This window comes from Nycticebus coucang, chromosome 20, assembly GCF_027406575.1.
Source record: "Nycticebus coucang isolate mNycCou1 chromosome 20, mNycCou1.pri, whole genome shotgun sequence".
Lineage (NCBI taxonomy): Eukaryota > Metazoa > Chordata > Mammalia > Primates > Lorisidae > Nycticebus > Nycticebus coucang.
In genome coordinates this window covers 32471196-32493013 of record NC_069799.1, presented here as the reverse complement: position 1 = coordinate 32493013, position 21818 = coordinate 32471196, and the positions used below count along the sequence as shown (strand labels likewise).

The window sequence follows — 21818 nt, the reverse complement described above, 5'->3', positions numbered from 1 at the left end:
ACCCTCTGATCCCCAGCAAGGTAATGGACAAAGCAGCCCAAAACCTTTTGGATGGCTCCACCCTAAGAAGCACACACCCTAATCCCCTCCTCAGACAAAAACTGCAGCAAAGACCTAATAACCTTGTCCAAGGTGAGGCACTGCATTCATTCATTCATTTGCTAGAACAACCCTTCAGTTTGTAAAGGTATTTTTCCATCTACCAAATCCTTGCCAAAATATCTCTCAGGGCCAATTATTTACCCCTAGAAAAAGCACTTATGCAGGAAACCTCTGATCTGGGCCTCCTCCTCCCTTTCAGAGGCTGTTCACCTTGGAGACCTGTTGCTTATATGGATACAGCCTTGTCCAGCATGAGATTTACACTCTCTTCCCCAGATTTTCAAGGACCATCCACAGCTCACTGGACTGCCTGAACCACAACACTTTTCAAGTCATAACCACTCTGCCAATAGCTCTGGCACTCTCCACTCTCTCTGCATGCCCCTCAATTCAACAAAATGCCATTTTATCACTGATCTGTGGCCCGCAAGCTCAATTCTCAAATTCCTGAGACCAAACACTCAGTGAACAAATTCTAGTAACAAAACTACAACAACATCCTTTCTAATGTCTTTTCATTTTCCCCTAAGTCCCACAAGGCCACGTGGCCACCACCAAAGACAGAAAGTGGAAAACCTGGAACTTTCAGTTTCTCTCAGAATAGCCAGGGGGCAAAGTTGGAGCAGGGAAGAAGGGCACACTCACACATTCGTTTCACCACATGAATAGGGAGGGGGCGAAACCCCAACCTTTTATTACCCATCGCAATCATTCTCAAAGCACTCATATGCACACAATTCCAACCATTTCTTAACCTAGGCAGCCTCAATTTCCCACTGGAGCGGCCACTTAGCCATAGGAGGCAAACCAACACTCCCCTAGGCCCTGTGAAGGGAGGTCCAACTCCACCCTCGGAGTCTCTCAGTTACACCACATCCACATACTGTCACACACCTCTCAACAGACCTGCCGGCGATCTAATGCCCAAGGAGTTGATCAAGCCCAGATCAAGCCCAGATGGATTTGATGCCCAGATCCATCATACCTTGCCTTAGACATCTCCCTGTGTAGATACCCGTTCCTGCATACCAGTTCCTCCTGGTGTTTACCTCCTTGAAGATCCACTGCTGGGGTCCTTTCTCAGCCCAGTCGAGGCATCCACACAGGGAGGCCAAACTGTCTCCCTGGCATGCTCAGTGGTTTATGTCACCCAGGCTGATGAAGGGCCCCCACATAGGTGTCCAGAGGATTGAGGGCAACTACCAAGTGCTTCGCTTCCTGGTCAGGGAACCAAAAATGTTGCAGGGAGACCAGGCCCAATGGAGAGAAAGAGCACCCAAACACCTATCTATAACAGGAAGGGCTTTATTCACCAGCCGAGAGCTTACTGCATAGAATTCCAAATGGCTGCACACCCCAACTGCCTTGGTCTTTCCAATTTTATAGATAGTCAAAAAGTTCCACCCCACAGGTACCCTTCCCATTGGCCAGTCTGAATCAAGCGGGAGATGCTATTCCAACCCCTACAGAACTACAGGATTTCACAGAATTTGGAAATTTTCAAGTTTCAGGAAGTTAAGTTTACAAATTCCCAGAGCCAAGTCACCATGCAGAGGACCCTGCAGGTGTATCATTGTGCTCTCCTTGAGAAGACCTGTTCTTCTAGGAACAGGATACCTGTTCTCAGGTATCCTCTCTCACTTGGTTTTGAGCTACATCCTGGACAAGGTAGCCTATGAAAAAAATATTATATTTTCCAATCCCTGCAGCAGCTTTGGGGATTTCTAGGTACGACAATTTTCTATCAAGTATGAATTCCTAACTAAGGTTTAATTTCTAAACCCTTATATTAAGAGAGGATACCTGGGAAAGGTGAGGTCTAGGAGAACAGGTCTTCTCAAGGAGACCACAAGGATACACCTGCAGAATCTTCTCCATGGTGACTCAGCTCTTGGGAATTTGTAAACTTAACTTCCTGAAACTTAGAAATTTCCATTTCTGTGAAATCCTATAGTTCAGTGGGGGCTGGAATAGCATCTCCCACTTGATTCAAACTGGCCAATGAGTTAGTTACCTGTGGCTTGGAACTTTTTGATGGTCAATAAAAAAGGAAAGACCAGGTGAGGCCTGTGGCTCAAAGGAGTAGGGCACTGACCTCATATGCCAGAGGTGGTGGGTTCAAAACTATCCCCAGCCAACCCCCCAACCCCCGGCAAAAAAAGAAAAAGACCAAGCCAGTCGGGGAGCTTGGCCATTTGAAATTCTTCTATGGTGTAAGCTCCCGATGGTGAATAAAACCCTTCCTCTTATAAACATGCTGTTTGGGTGCTCTTTCTCTCCGCTGGGCCTCATCTTCCTGCAACAATATGAGGCCTTGAAAATACAGGAAAATGGGTGGCGCCTGTAGCTCAAGTGGCTGAGGTGCCAGCCACATACACCAGAGCTAGTGGGTTCAAATCCAGCCCAGGCCTGCCAAACAATGACAACTACAACGAAAAAATAGCTGGGTGTTGTGGTGGGCACCTGTAGTCCCACCTACTTGGGAAGCTGAGGCAAGAGAATTCCTTAAGTCCAGGAGTTTGAGGTTGCTATGAGCTGTGACATAGGGCACTCTACCCAAGATGATAGCTTGAGGCACTGTCTCAAAAAAAAAAAAACAAAACAGAAAATACAGAAAAATTCACCTCTGTATCAAACTAAGGAGTGCACTAAAGCCTTGTAGAAACTAAGGCCTCGGCTTTTGGCCTGTCTAAGCTATTTCTGTATGTGCATAAAAGACAGAGACAGGGGTTTAGTCTTGGAGTACTGATAGAAAAACTTGGCACTATTCCCAGACCAGTAGATGTGTTGTCTAAACAATTAAACTTCTTTTTTTGTTTGTTTGTAGAAACAGAGTCTCACTTCATTGCACTCTTTAGAGTGCCATGGCATCACATAGCTCACAGCAACCTCCAATTCCTGGGCTTAGGCAATTCTCCTGTCTCAGCCTCTGGAGTAATGGGGAATACAGGCACCCACCACAATGCCTGGCTATTTTTTTGGTGCAGTTTGGCTGGGGCCGGGTTTGAACCTGCCACTCTCGATATATGGGGCTAGCATCCTACTTACTGAGCCACAGGTGCCACTCTAAACAGTTAAACTTTACAGCTACTAGGTAGCCTGCCTGTCCTAGAACCCTTGCTGTGACTTGTGATCTTTCAAGTGAAACTGAAAAATTCACCTTGGAAGAACTATGGTTCATATCCCTCATCAAGTCTTGTTTTTTCTTAAGCAAAAAAGAAATTTCTAGTTAACTGCAGAGAGCATGAAAAGTTACCAAGCTATTGATAAAACCAAGGAAATTTCACGCCAAAATATCACTCCTTGGTATAAAGATTATTTTGAATTAAAGGCCATTCATGTTCAGAAAACATTCAAAATTTTCCTCTATCTATAAAAACTGATTCACCTGATTGGGGAACAAAAGGAGCTGCAGACTTCCTTTTCTGAATGCTAAGGGACCTGTCCCAAATCCTTTAAAATACAATACTATCTCTCAGGTTAATTTACATGTGAATCTGTTTACCCCCATCTACATACCCACTCCCTAGCAACCACTTGCTGCACCTATACTTTGCACAGTATCCACCCTCCCTTCTAAAAGGCATCTATAAAAGTCTCTGACCATCATTGAGCCACTGGGTAATCATTCTTGCAGTTCACCTCTTCTGCATAGTATTTGGAAATAAACCTTACTCTTAATAATCTGCCATAATTGTGAACTGATCTTTCAGTGAAAAAAACAAGGGAAAGGGCAAGTTTTGCTGTGCTCCCTACACTATATTACTTACTATCCCCGAAATACAATTACAAGTGATAGGTGGACTGAACCCAGCCACTCTAATTCCTAACATTAATCAAGAACCAAAAGAACATGAACGTCTAGAGTTAACTGAACAAGTCTTTTCTAGCCAAAGAGATTCTGTCAGACAACCCTTCCAAAGAGGTAGACTGGACTCCATGCATATACAGAAGCAGTTATATTGAAAAAGAAACATGAAGGGCAAGTAATACAGTAGTGATTGCAGAAAGGTTGGTAGAAATGAAAGCCCTTGCACCAGGGACATCAGCCCAAAAGCTGAACTAATGGCCCTAACCAGGACATTAGAACTGTCAAAAAGAAAAACATTAAATATTTACATGGACTCCAAATTTTCTTATCTAATTCTTCATACTCAATATACCATGTATAAAAAAATAAAAGGAGATTACTAGGGCAGAGAAAAATACATGTTAAAAAAGTTTGCTTTGGCAGTGCCTGGTGGCTCAAAGGAGTAGGGCGCCAGCCCCATAAGCCAGAGGTGGCGAATTTAAACCCAGCCCTAGCCAAACAAACAAAAAAAGTTCAGTTTTACAACTATTAGAAACTGCTTTGTTTCTCTGCACAGTGACAGTCATGCACTGCACAGGACACTAGAAAAGACTTAATCCTGTGCCAACAGAAAACCAGAGGGTGACACTGCACCAAAGCAAGCTGAAAGACTGAAAATAACAGCCCCCTTAATGCCACCTCTAAACCTGTCTGATTTCGATCCCACCTATAAAAAAAAAAATAAAAACTAAAACAGAAAAATTCATTGATGAAAAAATAGTTGATCCATCCACAGCCAAGGACGATTCATGCTACCTAGAAATCTAACACTTCAGGTAATAAAACGACTTCATGCCATGACACATTACTGCAAAACAGCCTTAACTGAGTTCCTTCCACAGTAACTTGTAAACAGGCAACTCGCCCAGACAATCAAAAACAAATACTCAGTGTTTGCTTTGTATAAGAAAAAAACCCCGAGGTGGGAGCAAGATGGAGGCCGAGTAACAGCTTTCTTGCATCTGGGCACCATGAGTCTGGGGAGATAAGACTCCAGGCATTTCTGGCTGGTGGGATCTACCGATAATCATCCCTTTGAGGATACAGGGAGTCAGCAAGAGACTTCTGGACCCAAGAGGAGGACAAAAACAGTAGAAAACTGGCAAGTAGTTGCGTGTGTTCAATCAACCTAATCCTGCCAGCAGGTGTGAGTACAGTCGCTGTACTGCAAACTGGAAAGTCCTTACCTGTGAACTATTTTGGTGTTTTTGGACTTGGCACTCAGTTGAACTGCCTTGGGGAGAGCTTGAGCAGGAGCATGGAGAACTTTGGGCATAGTCTAGGGTCCCAGACTGAGCCGCTGACTTAGACAGAGGTAATAGTGTTTGGCTGTGGGCCACAGGGAGCCATTAGGAGAGAACTGCCCCAGCAAAGTCCGCCCTCAGGGTTGCACAGCAAGGATCGGGTGGGAGCTAGTAATCTAGTGATGAGCAGCCTAAAGGCAGGGACTGAGCGGCCTTACAGCCCTAACCCTACAGCAGAGTAGACCAGTTTTGGCACACTGGGTAAGTGGATAGCCACTTCAGCAGTGATTCCAGCAACAAGAACTTTACTGGGAAAGTTTCTGCTTAGCAAGTTTAGAAGTTTAAAGTGCCTTTTAAGAGAGCTGAAGAGAGATTTAGGGTATCTACCCTGTGGGGTTTGAGAAATCAGCAGAGGCCTCCAGACGTATCAGCATTGTAATTAACATCTCATACCCCAGAAGACCACCTGTTGCCCAGACAGTATTCAACAAGATATATATATTGCTTTGTTCCTGGTTGGTTTTCTGTTTGTTTGTTTTTTGTTTATTTTGATGTTGTTGTTTTGTTTTTTAATTTCAACTTTTTCAAGTTTAAATACAATTTCCCATTGTTGCCCTTTTCAATAACTAGAACTTCATTTTTGCTAGTGTTTCTACCCCTATTATTTGGTTTTTCACCCAATTTTACCCCATAAAATTTTCTGTTTGCTTGTTTTGGTTTGATTTATAGCATTTTTCTCTTTCCTCTCTAATTGCTGGAGGTGGGGTACTGTGTCTGATCAGGTTAGCAAAGAGTTATTGACCTCAAGGGAACCACCCAATCGGGCTCCCCCAGAGGTTGGGGTTTTTTAAGGTTGTGTCAAAGTACCCTACTGTACACCTATATTGCTCTGTCTCCCTCTTTCTGTGCCTCTCTTCTTTTTGTCAATATTTCTTTTACCCACCACCTCTCCTTTCTCTATTTTCTTTTCATTCTTTCCTTCTTTCTTTCATCCCTTATTGCTCTTCAAACTTGTCATCCTTCTAGTCCTGTACCAAAAGGACTCCGAAACCTTATTTCACAGACACGGAAACTTAAAGAGCAAGAGGAAATAAAAGAAAAATTAGGGCAAAAAAAACAGATAAAACATAGAGCAAGAATCAGCAGAAAACTCCAGGCAACATGAAGAACCAGTCCAGAACAACTTCTCCAAGGGACCATGAAGTAGCTACTGCAGAGGATTCCACCTATAATGAAATGTTAGGAATGACAGAAAGGGAATTTAGAATACACATGATGAAAACAATGAAGGAAATGATGGAAACAATGAAGGAAACTGTTAATAAAGTGGAAAATAACCAAAAGGAAATCCAAAAACAAAATCAAATAAGAGATGAACGATATGAAGAATATAGAAAGGATATAGCAGAGCTGAAGGAACTGAAACAGTCAATTAGATAACTTAAAGATGCAATGGAAAGTATCAGCAACAGGTTAGACCATGCAGAAGAAAGAATTTCAGAGGTAGAAGACAAAGTTCTTGAGATAACTCAGATAGTAAAAGAGGCAGAAAAGAAGAGAGACAAAGCAGAACATTTACTGTCAGAATTATGGAACCTTATGAAGCGTTCCAACATACGAGTTATAGGAATGCCAGAAGGGGAAGAAGAATACCCCAGAGGAATGGAAGCTATACTAGAGAATATTATAAATGAAAATTTCCCAAATATCACCAAAGATTCTGACACACTGCTTTCAGAGGGATATCAGATCCCAGGTCGCCTCAACTCTAACCAATCTTCACCAAGACACATTGTGATGAACCTGTACAAAGTCAAGACAAAAGAAAAGATTCTGCAAGCTGCCAGGAGTAAATTCCAGTTGACCTACAGGGGCAAATCCATCAGAGTGACTGCAGACTTCTCTAATGAAACTTTGCAAGCAAGAAGACAATGGTCATCTACCTTTAATCTACTTAAACAGAACAATTTCCAGCCCAGAATTCTGTACCCTGCTAAGCTAAGCTTCAAAATTGATGGAGAAATCAAATCATTTACGGATATACAAACATTGAGGAAATTCGCCACAACAAGACCAGCTCAACAAGAAATACTTCAACCTGTTCTACACACTGACCATCACAATGGATGAGCAGCAAAGTAAGAACTCAAATAAAATGACAAAACCTAAACTCCACACTGATGCAAAAGATAAAACTAAGCAATGGACTCTCACAAAATAAGATGAATAGAATACTACCACACTTATCAATTATCTCAATAAATGTTAATGGCTTAAATTCCCCACTGAAGAGACATAGATTGGCTAACTGGATTAGAAAACACAACACATCCATTTGCTATCTGCAATAAACACACATGGCTTCAGAAGACAAATTAAAGCTCCAAGTTAAGGGTTGGAAGACAATTTTTCAGGCAAATGGAATTGAGAAGAAAAGAGGAGTTGCGATCTTATTTTCAGATACATGTGGATTCAAAGCAACTAAAGTCAAAAAAGACAAAGATGGTCACTTTATATTGATCAAGGGAAAATATTTTTAAATATTTATGCACCAAATTTAAACGCTCCCAGATTTTCAAAACAGACCTTACTTAGCCTGAGCAATATGATATCTGATAATACCATAATAAGAGGGGACTTTAACACGCCTCTTACAGAGCTGGACAGATCCTCTAAACAGAAATTAAACAAAAATATAAGAGATTTAAATGAGACCCTACAACAACTGTGCTTGATAAACACATATAGAACAGTCTATCCCAAAGATAAAGAATATACATTTTTCTCATCACCCCATGGAACAGTCTCCAAGATTGATCATATCCTGGGACACAAAACAATTATCAACAGACTCAAAAGAATTAAAATTTTACCTTGTATCTTCTCAGACCATAAGGCACTAAGGGTGGAACTCAACTCTAACAAAAACGTTCACCCCACACAAAGGCATGGAAATTAAACAATCTTCTGTTGAACAGATGGGTGCAGAAAGAAATAAAACAGGAAATCATTAACTTCCTTGAGCATAACACAATGAAGACACAAGCTACCAAAACCTGTGGGATACTGCAAAAGCAGTTTTTTCTTTTTTGTTTTTTTTTAAATCATAGCTGTGTACATTGATATGATCATGGGGCATCATTCACTAGCTTCACAGGTCATTTAACACACTTTCTTCACACTAGTTAAGATAGCCTTCCTGGCATTCACTCAGTTACTGTGCCAAGACACTTACATTCCACATTTACCAAGTGCAAAAGCAGTTTTGAGAGTAAAATTTTTCACTTTAGATGCCTACATTGAAAAAACAGAAAGAGAGCACATCAACAAACTCACAAGCCATCTTATGGAATTGGAAAAAGAAGAACAATCTAAGCCTAAACTCAGTAGAAGAAAAGAAATATCCAAAATCAGATCAGAGATCATGAAATTGAAAACAAAAGAATCATTCAGAAAATTAATGAAACGAGAAGTTGATCTTTTGAAAAAATAAATAAAATAGATAAACCATTGGCCAGACTAACGAGAAATAGAAAAGTAAAATCTCTAGTAACCTCAATCAGAAATGATAAAGGGAAAATAACAACTGATCCCACAGAGATACAAGAAATCATCTCTGAATACTACCAGAAATTATATGCTCAGAAATTTGACAATGTGAAGGAAATGGATCAATATTTGGAATCACACCCTCTCCCTAGACTCAGCCAGGAAGAAATAGAGCTCCTGAACAGACCAATTTTAAGCACTGAGATAAAAGAAACAATAAAAAATCTTCCAACCAAAAAAATGCCCTGGTAAAGATGGCTTCACACCAGAATTCTATCAACCTTCAAGGAAGAGCTTATTCCTGTACTGCAGAAATTATTCCAAAACATTGAGGAAGAAGGAATCTTCCCCAACACATTCTATGAAGCAAACATCACCCTGATACCAAAACCAGGAAAAGACCCAAACAAAAAGGAGAATTTCAGACCAATCTCACTCATGAATAGAGATGCAAAAATTCTCAACAAAATCCTAGCAAATAGATTACAGTTTATCATCAAAAAAGTCATACATCATGATCAAGAAGGTTTCATCCCAGGGATGCAAGGCTGGTTTAACATACACAAGTCCATAAACTTTATCCACCATATTAACAGAGGCAAAAATAAAGATCATATAATTCTCTCAATAGATGCAGAAAAAGCATTTGATAAAATCCAGCATCCTTTTCTAATTAGAACAATGAATTCAAATCTAAAACTGATTGAAGCTATCTATGACAAATTCACAGCTAATATTTTACTGAATGGAGTAAAACTGAAAGCTTTTCCTCTTAGAACTGGAACCAGACAAGGTTGTCCTCTGTCACCTTTACTATTCAACATAGTGCTGGAAGCTCTAGCCAATACAATTAGGCAAGACAAGGAAATAAAGGGAATCCAAATGGGAGCAGAGGAGGTCAAACTCTCCCTCTTTGCTGACGACATGATCTTATACTTAGAGAATCCCAAACACTCAACCACAAGACTCCTAGAAGTCATCAAAAAATACAGTAATGTTTCAGGATATAAAATCAATGTCCACAAGTCATTAGCCTTTGTATACACCAATAACAGTGAAGATGAGAAGCTAATTAAGGACACAACTCCCTTCACTATACTTTCAAAGAAAATGAAATACCTAGAAATATACCTAATGAAGGAGGTGAAGGGAGAAAGTTCTATAAAGAAAATTATGAAATCCTCAGAAAGGAAATAGAGGATTTTAACAAATGGAAGAACACACCATGCTCATGGATGGGAAGAATCAACATTGTTAAAATGTCTATACTTCCCAAGGCAATGTACCTATTTAATGTCATTCCTATCAAAGTACCAACATCGTACTTTCAAGATTTGGAAAAAAATGATTCTGCATTTTGTATGGAACCAGAAAAAAACCTGTATAGCTAAGGCAGTTCTTAGTAATAAAAATAAAGCTGGGGGCATCAGCATACCAGATTTTAGTCTGTACTTCAAAGCCATAGTGGTCAAGACAGCATGGTACTGGCACAAAAATAGAGACATAGACACTTGGAATTGAATAGAAAACCAAGAAATGAAACTAACATCTTACAACCACCTAATCTTCAATAAACCAAACAAAAACATACCTTGGGGGAAAGACTCCCTATTCAACAAATGGTGTTGGGAGAACTGGATATCCACATGTAAAAGACTGAAACTGGACCCACACCTTTCCCCACTCACAAAAATTGATTCAAGATGGATAAAGGACTTAAATTTAAGGCATTAAACAATAAAAATCCTCCAAGAAAGCATGGGAAAAACACTGGAAGATATTGGCCTGGAGAAAGACTTCATGAAGAAGACTGCCATGGCAATTGAAACAACACCAAAAATAAACAAATGGTACTTCATTAAACTGAAAAGCTTCTGTACAGCTAAGGAGACAACAACCAAAGCAAAGAGACAACCTACACAATGGGAAAGGATATTTGCATATTTTGAATCAGCAAAAGCTCGATAACTAAGATCTATAAAGAACTCAAATTAATCCACATGAAAAAAGCCAACAATCCCATATATCAATGGGCAAAAGACATGAATAGAACCTTCTCTAAAGAAGACAGATGAATGGCTAACAAACATATGAAAAAATGTTCATCATCCCTATCTATTAGAGAAACGCAAATCAAAACCACCCTGAGATACCATCTAACCCCAGTGAGAATGGCCCACATCACCAAATCTCAAAACTGTGGAATGTAAATATCTTAGCACAATAACTGAGAAAATGCCAGATAGGCTATGTCAACGATTGTGATAAAAGTGTGTCAAATGCTCTGTGAAACTAGTGTATGATGCCCCATGATCATATCAATGTACACAGGTATGATCTAATAAAAAATAAAAAGAAAAAGTTTGCAAGAAAAGAAAAAAAATCTCAAAACTGCAGATGCTGGCATCGATGTGGAGAGAAGGGAACACTTATACATTGCTGGTGGGACTACAAACTAGTACAACCTTTCTGGAAGGAAGTATGGAGAAACCTCAAAGCCCTCAAGCTGGACCTCCCATTTGATCCTGCAATCCCATTACTGGGCATCTACCCAGAAGGAAAAAAATCCTTTTATCATAAGGACACTTGTACTAGACTGTTTATTGCAGCTCAATTTACAATCGCCAAAATGTGGAAACAGCCTAAATGCCCACCAACCCAGGAATGGATTAACAAGCTGTGGTATATGTATACCATGGCATACTATTCAGCTATTAAAAAAAATGGAGACTTTACATCCTTCGTATTAACCTGGATGGAAGTGGAAGACATTATTCTTAGTAAAGCATCACAAGAATGGAGAAGCATGAATCCTATGTACTCAATTTTGATATGAGAACAATTGATGACAATTAAGGTTATGGGGGGGAAGGAAAAGCAGAGAGGGGAAGGAGGGAGGGGGGTGGGGCCTTGGTGTCTGCCACACCTTCTGGGAGCAAGACATGATTGCAAGAGGGACTTTACCTAACAAATGCAATCAGTGTAACCCGGCTTATTGTACCCTCAGTGAATCCCCAACAATAAAAAAAAATTAATTAATTAATTAATTAAAAAAAAAAAAAGAAAGAACCCCTAAACAGAGAACATATATAAAAAAATCCCGCTGACCCTACCATAAGATAATGCTGTTTGAAACCTAGCTGATAGACTTCACTCAAATATCCACATCCAAAGCCTGAAGACCTAAATCATTAGCAAAAGTAAAAAGAAAATAAATCATATACTAATAGAAAACATTGCCAAACAATTCCAGGATATCTATTTACATTAAAATCAGGTATTATCCTTCCAATTACTGTGAATAAAGGTAGCCCCTAAAAGCAGGGTCAAATTAAATCCTTACCAAGTTGTTTATCAAAACCCCTTCCAGGCAGTCTCAATTTAAATGTCAGGGGAAGCCAAATATAATCTTAAAGTACAAAAGTATGTACAACAAATGCAGCAAGTGCCCAAATTCTCTCTTCCCAGACCCCAGGTAATACCTACATCCCTTTTATCTTGGTGACCAAGTCCAACTCAAAGCCTGGAAAGACGGGCCTGAGAAAAACAGCTGAAACAAAAGTAGGCTAGTCTAGGAAAAGTTCTGTAGATGACATCACAGCAGTGAAACGTACAAGACCAGAAGCCCTGGCCCACCACACTCCACTCAAGCTGCATCTCCCTTGAGAAGCAGCTGAAGCCCACTACCTCTCCTGGAGGAAACACCACATTAAGACTGGGCAGCGCCTGTGGCCCTCAGAAGGGCGCTGCCCCCATATACCAAGGGTGGCAGGTTCCAACATGGCCCTGGCCAAACTACAACAAAAAAATAGCCAGGCATTGTGGCAGGCACCTGTAGTCCCAGCTAGTTGGGAGACTGAGGCAAAAGAATCGCCTAAGCCCAAGAGCTGGAGGTTGCTGTGAGCTGTGATGGCACAGTACTCTACTGAGGGTGCCAAAATGAGACTGCGTCTTTTAAAAAAGGGCGGCGCCTGTGGCTCAGTGAATGGGGCGCCGGCCCCATATGCCGAGGATGGTGGGTTCAAGCCCAGCCCCGGCCAAACTGCAACAAAAAAAAAGAAAAAAAAAAATAGCCGGGCATTGTGGCGGGCACCTGTGGTCCCAGCTGCTCGGGAGGCTGAGGCAAGAGAATCGCGTAAGCCCAAGAGTTAAGAGGTTGCTGTGAGCCGTGTGACGCCACGGCACTCTACCCGAGGGCGGTACAGTGAGACTCTGTCTCTACAAAAAAAAAAATAATAATAATAAATAAATAAAAGAAAAAAGAAAAAAAGACTGAAGAAATACAATCCCTAGTCATCTTCCTATTAAGACTTGTCATAGACAGCTGTGCTTACCCCAGAATCCTGTGCCATTTCAATGAAATAAAAATGTATAGATTGATTTAGCCCAAAATGTCATAAATATGTCTTATTTCTGTCTTACTAGAAGTACTTATGTAGAACAGGTATTTACTTCATGCCTAATGGAGTTGTGTACCTGCTAGAACTAATCAGAAATGTCACAATAAGGCTCGGCCTGTGGCTCCAGCAGCTAAGACACCACCCACATACATCTGAGCTGTAGGGTTCAAATCCAACCCAGTCCTGCCAAACAACAATGATGGCTGCTACCAAAAAATAGCTGGGCATTGTGGCAGGTGCCCATAGTCTAGCTACTCGGGAGGCAGAGGCAGGAGAATCTCTTGAGCCCAGGAGTTGGAGGTTGCTGTGAGCTGTGATGCCAGAGCACTCTACCGAGGGCAACAACTTAAGGCTCTGTCTCAAAAAAAAAAAAAAAGATTTGTCTCATTTCTCCTATATATCCACAAGATTATCACATACTCAAATATTTACAGTTAAAATACAAATACTACTGTTAAGAAAAAAAGATGTATTTTCTATAAAACTGAAAACTGTAACTACTAATCATAAATACATTAACTTTAAAAGGTGCCCCTTCCGTTATCTTAATAATTCCTTATTTAACTATAACTTGACTGTCTTTGTACCTTGTGCCAATACACACTCCATCTTAACCTGAAGATAGTTCTTATTACATGGCACCCAGGCTTTTTCTCATATCTCTGCTACAACATAGGAAAACCTTGTTCGCTAAGATTAACTCCTTTTCTACCCTGGGCACAAAACTTTAAGTCTAACCAGCCTAAAGTAACTTAAGATATTAACCTCCCTGAAAACTATCATAGCCAACTACATCTTTTTAACCCTGCTAAATACACCACTTTACCCATTTGTGTCATATTAACACTAGTTATTGGATTCAATCTGAAAACTAATTAATTTGCCTACACCATCATCGAGGTCCTCAATACAACTTCTCAAGCCAAAAATGCTGAGCACTGAATTAAAATAAGTACAAGAAGCTACACTAAAAAAATCAAGTAGCCATTATTGATTATCAAAACACAATTGTAGATGTAAAAGTGTTAAAAAATATAGACTGCAAGGGAGGTGCCTGTGGCTCAAAAGAGTAGGGCGCCGGCCCCATATGCCAGAGGTGGAGGGTTTAAACCCAGCCCCGGCCAAAAATTGCAAAAAAAAAAATATAGAGAGAGACTGCTTCAATTTATCTAACAGTTACCAATTCATTAAAAACAAGGTAAAATGGGCTCAGCGGTAGCACAGTGGTTACAGCGCCATCCACATAAATGGAGGGTGGTAACTTTGAACCCAGCCCCAGCAAGCTACACAACAATGTTAACTGCAACAAAAATAGCTGGGCATTGTGGTGGTCGCCTGTAGTCCCAGCTCTTCCGGAGGCTGAGGCAAAAGAATCGCTTAAGCCCAAGAGTTTGAGGTTGCTGTGAGCTGTGACACCAGAACACTCTACCAAGGGTGACAGTGTGATTCTGTTCAAAAACAAACAAAAACATTGGCTCGAGGCGGCACCATGGCTCAAAAGAGGGGGGGCGCCGGCCCCATATGCTAGCGGTGGCGAGTTCAAACCTAGCCCTGGCCAAAAACTAAAAAAAAAAAAAATTTAATTGATTAATTAAAAAACAAAAGTGGCTCGGCACCTGTAGCTCAAGTGGTTAAGGCGCCAGCCACATATACCAGAGTCGGGGTTGGGGAGAGTTCGAATACAGCCCCAGCCTGCCAAACAACAATGACAACTACAAACAAAGAAAAAAAAAAAAAAAAGCCGAGCATTGTGGCAGGCGCCTGTAGTCCCAGCTACTAGAAAGTCTGAGGCAACAGAATCGCTTAAGCACAAGAAGTGGAGGTTGCTGTGAGCTGTGACACCCCAGCACTCTACCCAGGGCGCCATCTTGAGGCTCTGTCTCAAAAAAAGTTAAAATATATAAAAGATGTAGTCCAAATAATACAATAAATAACATTTTTCAGAATATCCAACACTTCCTACCTAAAGTATTCTCATAATAACCCAACATTACTTAAATCCAAACCTTTATTCTGTAAGTTGCAAGCTTTTTACTATGTTACAAAATATTTGCATACCATTCGTATGTACCCGCTGTTTCACAAATTTCAAAAAACAAAATTAAAAGCACAGCACGCATGTGAATTTAACTAACCATAACAATTATTGTGGGGAAGGGTCTGTGAGGGGCCCTGGGGGCTGTGAGGTGGCAGTGCCAGGGGAAGCCAGGGGAAGCCTTTAGGGAACGACCCCTCACCCCACCCCCCAGCCACTTCTCCTCCTAGATTAACATTCTTTTCTTTTTTTTTTGTAGAGTCTCACTGTACCGCCCTCGTGTAGAGTGCCGTGGCGTCACACGGTTCACAGCAACCTCTAACTCTTGGGCTAACGCGATTCTCCTGCCTCAGCCTCCCGAGCAGCTGGGACTACAGGCGCCCGCCACAATGCCCGGCTATTTTTTTTTTGTTGCAGTTTGGCCGGGGCTGGGTTTGAACCCGCCACCCTCGGCATATGGGGCCGGTGCCCTACTCACTGAGCCACAGGCGCCGCCCGATTGACATTCTTTTCAACTGCCAGAAGTCACATAGCCCCTACATACTTTCCTTATTACACCTTTTCCTCTTTAAAGTTAATCCTTACCCCAGATGTTAATATTTACCTTGTTAAAGATACTTTATAAAAGCTGTTTCCACAGTTCCGTGCTGGCTGCAGACAGACCCTCCGACCTCATCCTATCTCTATCCTCGTGTATGTTTTATATATTTCACTAGTATATTTCTTGCGTGTCTTTCTTTCTAATTTCCCACCATTTCCACTCAGGTTATCTCCTCTTCCTCACACTGGGTCGCCAGAAATTATTTCCATTTGAAATCAATTTCATAGACATGAAAATAAAATAAATAAAAATAGAGAATGTGGTAGACACAGACACCCAGACAACCTTTCTTAGCTATTCCTGAACTGAGAATGCACTTGAAAATATAGGAGCAGTAAGTCAGTCAAACAGGCCAAACCAGAAATAGGGAATAAAGATTAAAAAAAAAAACTTAAAAAAAAACCCGAGGAAATAATGAGGCACTATAGAACAAGTTCATAGCATGTTTAATAATTTTTTGATGCTGATTTTCTTCGATAAGTTTTTAATTGTTACATATTTTAACTGCCTACATGCTGTTAATCACATAAGTATATTTTTAATATACTCTGGAAATTGTCCCCTATACAAATTCTTAAAATGTGTTACATAGACAAACATTTTTAAAAATTACTCTCGCTGCTTTCCAGAATTGCCGGCCTTTCCGATAATGAACGCTTTTCACTTATCAACTTCCTGTCTCTGTGTTTAACTAGAATTACAGGCAACCAAGCCACTTTTGGTTTGGCAACAGCTTGACCCACCGTGCCCGGCCCTAAGTTTATTTTTAACAGAATGGAGGGATTGGGGAACCCACAGACTACAGCCTCTCCCAGGAACAAGCCCCACACACCCAGTTGGGATTCTTCCTGAGGACCCTGAGGACCCTTCCACTGTCACAATATGGAATGAATACCCAGCGCTCCAAGCACACAATTGTTCAAAGAGAGCTCTGGGCCGTGGTCTAATTAACCGATCTGGGAAGGGGCTGCAGCAACGGAGTCCCCGCTGCCTGCCCCACTCCACCTTTTCTTCACAGGGTCTGAGGGCCAAGCGTGCCAGTGGCAAACTTCACTCTGAAGACTGTAAAACTGAAGTGAAATTGCCCGTCCGGCCACAATCACTTCTGGCCCCAACCACGCCCCTCCCCCTCTCAGGACACCCAGTCTCCTGTACTCACCATTTCCCAGCTTCCGGGATGTCCGGTGTCGTCCCTACAAATCTCCCGGCACCTGCAGAGGCGGCTCTAGAGACACCTGGATTCTCCAGTACACTCAAAAGCTGAAGAGGGTACCTCAAATCAGTGCCCAGTGAAAGAGAGGAATGAGGCTCCGGATTCCCAGAGACGCCTTCTTCTTTCTGGCTGTGCATCTGATTGGACAGTTCATTTTGGAGCATCTCTGATTGGACAGGTTCTCAGGCCCCACTTCTCTAACCTTGAATGACAGGAATGCCGTCCAACAAAAGGCTGGAAATAGGCAAGAACGCTAACACTTTCTTCCCCACCCCCCCCTTTTTTTTTTTTAATTAAGGACACAGACAATGACTTTATTCATCTCTACATTACAGGGACACCATACTTGCCACAGAGTAGCTATTTAACAAATTTCACTAAAGGGATGAAAAACTACTTACTTAGTGTTTACTCTGTGCTAGGCTTGGGCACTTATTTCAATAGGAGCTAGAGTATGCTTTGAAGGCTTTTCAATATACATTGATGTCTAGCTAAAAACATGCACATGGCTGGGCGCCTGTGGCGCAAGCGGCTAAGGCATCAGCTACATACACCTGAGCTGGGGGTTTCAAATCCAGCCCGGCCCGCCAAACAATGACGGCTGCAACCAAAAAATAGCCAGGCGTTCTGGCGGGTGCCTGTAGTCCCAGCTACTTGGGAGGCAGGAGAATCGCTTGAGCCCAGGAGTTGGAGGTTGCTGTGAGTTGTGATGCCACAGCACTCTACCCAGGGCGACAGCTTGAGGCTCTGTCTTAATAATAATAATAATAATAATAATAATAATAATAATAATAATAAAAACATGCACATAAGTCACTTAGTAACCTAATAGATTAAGGACCTTGGGAATCACAAAAGCAAAGGCCATGACGGTTCAGAGCAGGATGAAATTACCTCTAGTCTCGGATCAGGGGGGTGGCATTGCAGGAGCCTTCATGCAGGAGGTGGTATATGCTCTTAACTCACAGGCACAAAATAGGGGTACACAATGCAACTCCCCGGTGAAGGGCTCAGCTACAATGTGGGCTTTAGCTAAACAACTCTGTACCTCTTTTTACACAGAGCTTTGTGCTATCTCTGGGTTGCAGCTCTACCTGGGGGATATTTGTATTTAATCCTGAATATAAATTATATCCATTTATCAATTTTAATTATATACACATATGTATGTGTTTATATATACATGCACAATAAATACAGGGTTTCCACTCATGGAAACAAAATATTAACAATTATATATGTATTTTTTATGGTGAAAACTTATGTACAGGGAGGACATAAAGTTTGTGTGCAATTTAAAATATTTTCCTATTTAAACTTAAAACTTTACTATTTAAATTTAAAAGTAATTATTATTTTATTTTTAATTTAAAAGTTAATTATGGGCGGCGCCTGTGGCTCAGTGAGTAGGGCACCGGCCCCAAATGCCGAGGGTGGCGGGTTCAAACCCAGCCCCGGCCAAACTGCAACAAAAAAATAGCTGGGCGTTGTGGCGGACTCCTGTAGTCCCAGCTGCTCGGGAGGCTGAGGCAAGAGAATCGCGTAAGCCCAAGAGTTAGAGGTTGCTGTGAGCCGTGTGACGCCATGGCACTCTACTCAAGGGCGGTACAGTTAGACTCTGTCTCTACAAAAAATAAATAAATAAATAAATAAAATAGTTAATTATATAAATTACACATGAACTTTAAGCCTACCCTGTATTTAGAACTATCCAGCTGCACCTGATATAGATGATCCCAATTTGGTGGGCAATATCCAAAGCATCATAATCAGTAGCCAATGGAACATATGTCTTCTTCTCTCCGTCAGGCCTGGTCAGGGTGTTGACCTTGACCACAGCAATGTCACAGAGCTTCTTCACAGCCTATTTGACCTGGTTCTTGTTGGCTCTGACATCCACAGTGAACACAAGTGTGGTGTTTTCTTCTCTCTTCTTCACAGTGAACTCAGTGGAGAGGGAGAACTTGATGATGGCACAGTGGTCAAGCTTGTTTCTCTTGGGGGAGCTCTTCCTAGGATATTTGCTCTGCCTCCAGAGGAGCCACAGTGTCTTCAGCCACCAAAATGTGGGTGATGTACAAATATTATTTTTTGTGTGTCTGTGGTTACCTTTCAGGACTGATTTTTGGCCTTCAATGCCTTTACTTGGTTTTGGCTTTGGGAGGGGCAGGAGCTTCCTTCTTCACCTTCATCCTCATCTTATGAAAAGCAAAATTATTTAAAGTTTGAGATTCTGTTTAATTTTTCTGAACTCTAGTCTGATGATGAGGCAGCCTGAGCTTTGAAAGGGGAGGTAGTCCTCTAAAGGACCTGTCCAGAAGAAATAAAATGAGAGACATGTGTGTCTTTTTGAATTTTCTAGAAGCCACATAAAAGAAAAGATAAAGAAATAGGTTAAATTGACTACCATTGTTTACTTAACCCAATATATCCAAAAATAGTTTTGTTCTCATAATTGATCATTAAAAAATTAACAAGTTACTTTTGTTATATAACTTTAAAATTCATTCTATGTGCTAAGTGTAGAGCACAGCTAAATTCAGAACACCATGTGGCCAGTTGCTGCCACATTGCAGTGCAGCTCTAAGGGCTCTGACTCTACTAACCTCAGAGACATGACTGTAGGACCCTACGTTTTGTTGTCAGAAATAAGGGAACATTCTACTCCCTATCATCTCTCCTCAAGGCCAAAGGTGGGAGAATTATTGTCTCAAAGGAAAGAAGGGGCCTCAGTGCAAAAAGTGTCTACTGGTAGACACACGCTTCATACACTGCTTAATGGATGCCTATCTGTCTTCCAGAAATCATACACTGAACTAATGTTAGTGACACTCCAAGAAGGAATCTCAGTAATTTGGTTACATAACTCTGCAAATACACTACAAAGCATGGGTTATACACATAAGACTTGTGATCCCTGTGACTAGAGGGCAGGTTGGGGGTGAGATCTAGGTTTCTGAGAGGTACTTGAAGTCTGATAAGTGCATCCACAACCTCCAGGAATTAGTCACCTTCACTAATTAATCCAACCTTCGAGGCTTTGTGTCTCCAAATTGACTACTGATGGGAACAACAACAGATTCTTCTCCTCCTGTGGATGGCACCAAGCAGCAGACACTCGGGGGCTGAGCTGGCTAAGCAGGGCTGGGGAGCCAGGAGAAATGACAGGTAAAGGCTGGGCTGGCCCTGCACGTGGGCAGGACTCAGCACCTCGGTGTGCAACTGACCCATCACAGGAGTCCTTCTACTTTAATTTCTAGAAGACACACTGTTCTAACTCAGAGATTCTTTTTTTTTTTTTGTTTGTTTGTTTTTTGAGACAGAGCCTCAAGTTGTTGCCCTCGGTAGAGTGTTGTGGCATCACAGCTCACAGCAACCTCCAACTCCTGGGTTTAAGTGATTCTCTTGCTGCAGTTTCCCAAGTAGCTGGGCATACAGGCACCCACCACAACACCCAGCTATTTTTTGGTTGTAGTTATTGTTTGGCAGGCACGAGCTAGATTCGAACCTGCCAGCTCTAGTGTATGTGGCTGGCCCTTTAGCAACTCGAGCTATAGGCACAGAGTCTAACTCACAGATTCTTAGGAAAATATAATGAGTCATCATGATAAGAATGATATTTCTCAGTACCACCCACATAGACAATCTTTCCTCTCAATGCTAATGCCAAATTGTCTCCTACTCATTCACCCTGATGAATTGTCACACCCTGATCTGGTGACAAACCTCAAAATTTACTATTACAATGTTCTGGAAAAAAAATTATTGGTAAAAGGGATGATAAGCACTATGTTACACTTTTTTATTAAAACACTTTATTTTCTTTACTTGAGCATTATGATAGACCTACACACATTTCCACAATAGTGGAAATAATTATATAATAAACCCATCACAACTAATACCAATCAAGATGCTTCCACAATTTTTTTTTTGATAGAGTCTCACTATGTTGCTCTCAGTAGAGTACTGTGGAATCACAGATCACAGCAACCTCAAACTCTTGGGCTTACACAATTCTCTTACCTCAACCTCCCCAATAGCTAGGACTACAGGTGCCCACCACAACATGCGGCTATTTTTTTGTTTCAATTTTATTGTTGTTTTAGCTGGACCAGGCTGGGTTCGAACCCACCCGCCTCGGTGTATATATCCAGTGCCCTACCCTCTGAGCTATGGGTGCCACCCATGCTTCCACAATTTTTATCATCTTGCCTTTAATTGGAAACACCAACTTCACTCATTCTAGTCACATTTTAAAGTAAATATAATATGTAGGTATTTCACTAACTATATCTAATGATTTCAAAAATACTCATGGGAAACAATGTTATTATGCCTAACAAATATAAATAATTTCTATTTCTTTTTAAGACAGAGACTCACTCTGTCACACTTGGCAGAGCACTGTGCTGTCATACCTCACAGCAACCTCAAAGTATTGGCCTCAAGCTACCCACCTACCTCAGCCTCCTTAGTAGCTGTAACTCTAAGTGTACAACACTATGCATGACAAGTATTTCTATTTTTAGTAGAGACAGGGTCTCACTCTTCTTTAGGCTGGTATTCAACTTCTAGGCTCAGGCAATCCACCAGCCTCAGCCTCCCAGAGTGGTAGGATTATGGGCATGAGCCACTGTGCCCAGCCTAAATAATTTCTTCATATGAAATAAAAACATATTTTCATTAATTTTTGTGATCAAAATTCTAGAGTTCTACAAAGAAATTACATGATCCACCTAACGTAAATAAATAAATTTAGCTTACAATTTTAAACTGATAAAATTGAAGTAATTTATTTCTGATAAAAGTTCATAGACAATG

The 21818-nt window shown here is 41.2% G+C and overlaps 1 protein-coding gene across 2 annotated transcripts in view; it reads right to left on the bottom strand.

Annotated features, from left to right (window-relative positions):
* The window catches only part of LOC128572662 (zinc finger protein 724-like), a 66124-nt gene extending 49027 nt beyond the window's left edge, over positions 1-17097 (bottom strand). For both annotated transcript variants that reach the window (XM_053572687.1, XM_053572688.1), the window contains exon 1: positions 16941-17097. In XM_053572687.1, the coding sequence (XP_053428662.1) occupies positions 16941-16943 (3 nt within the window). In that variant the 5' untranslated portion in view covers positions 16944-17097. The remainder of the gene's footprint in view (positions 1-16940) is intronic.
* Between the last annotated feature and the right edge of the window lie 4721 nt (positions 17098-21818).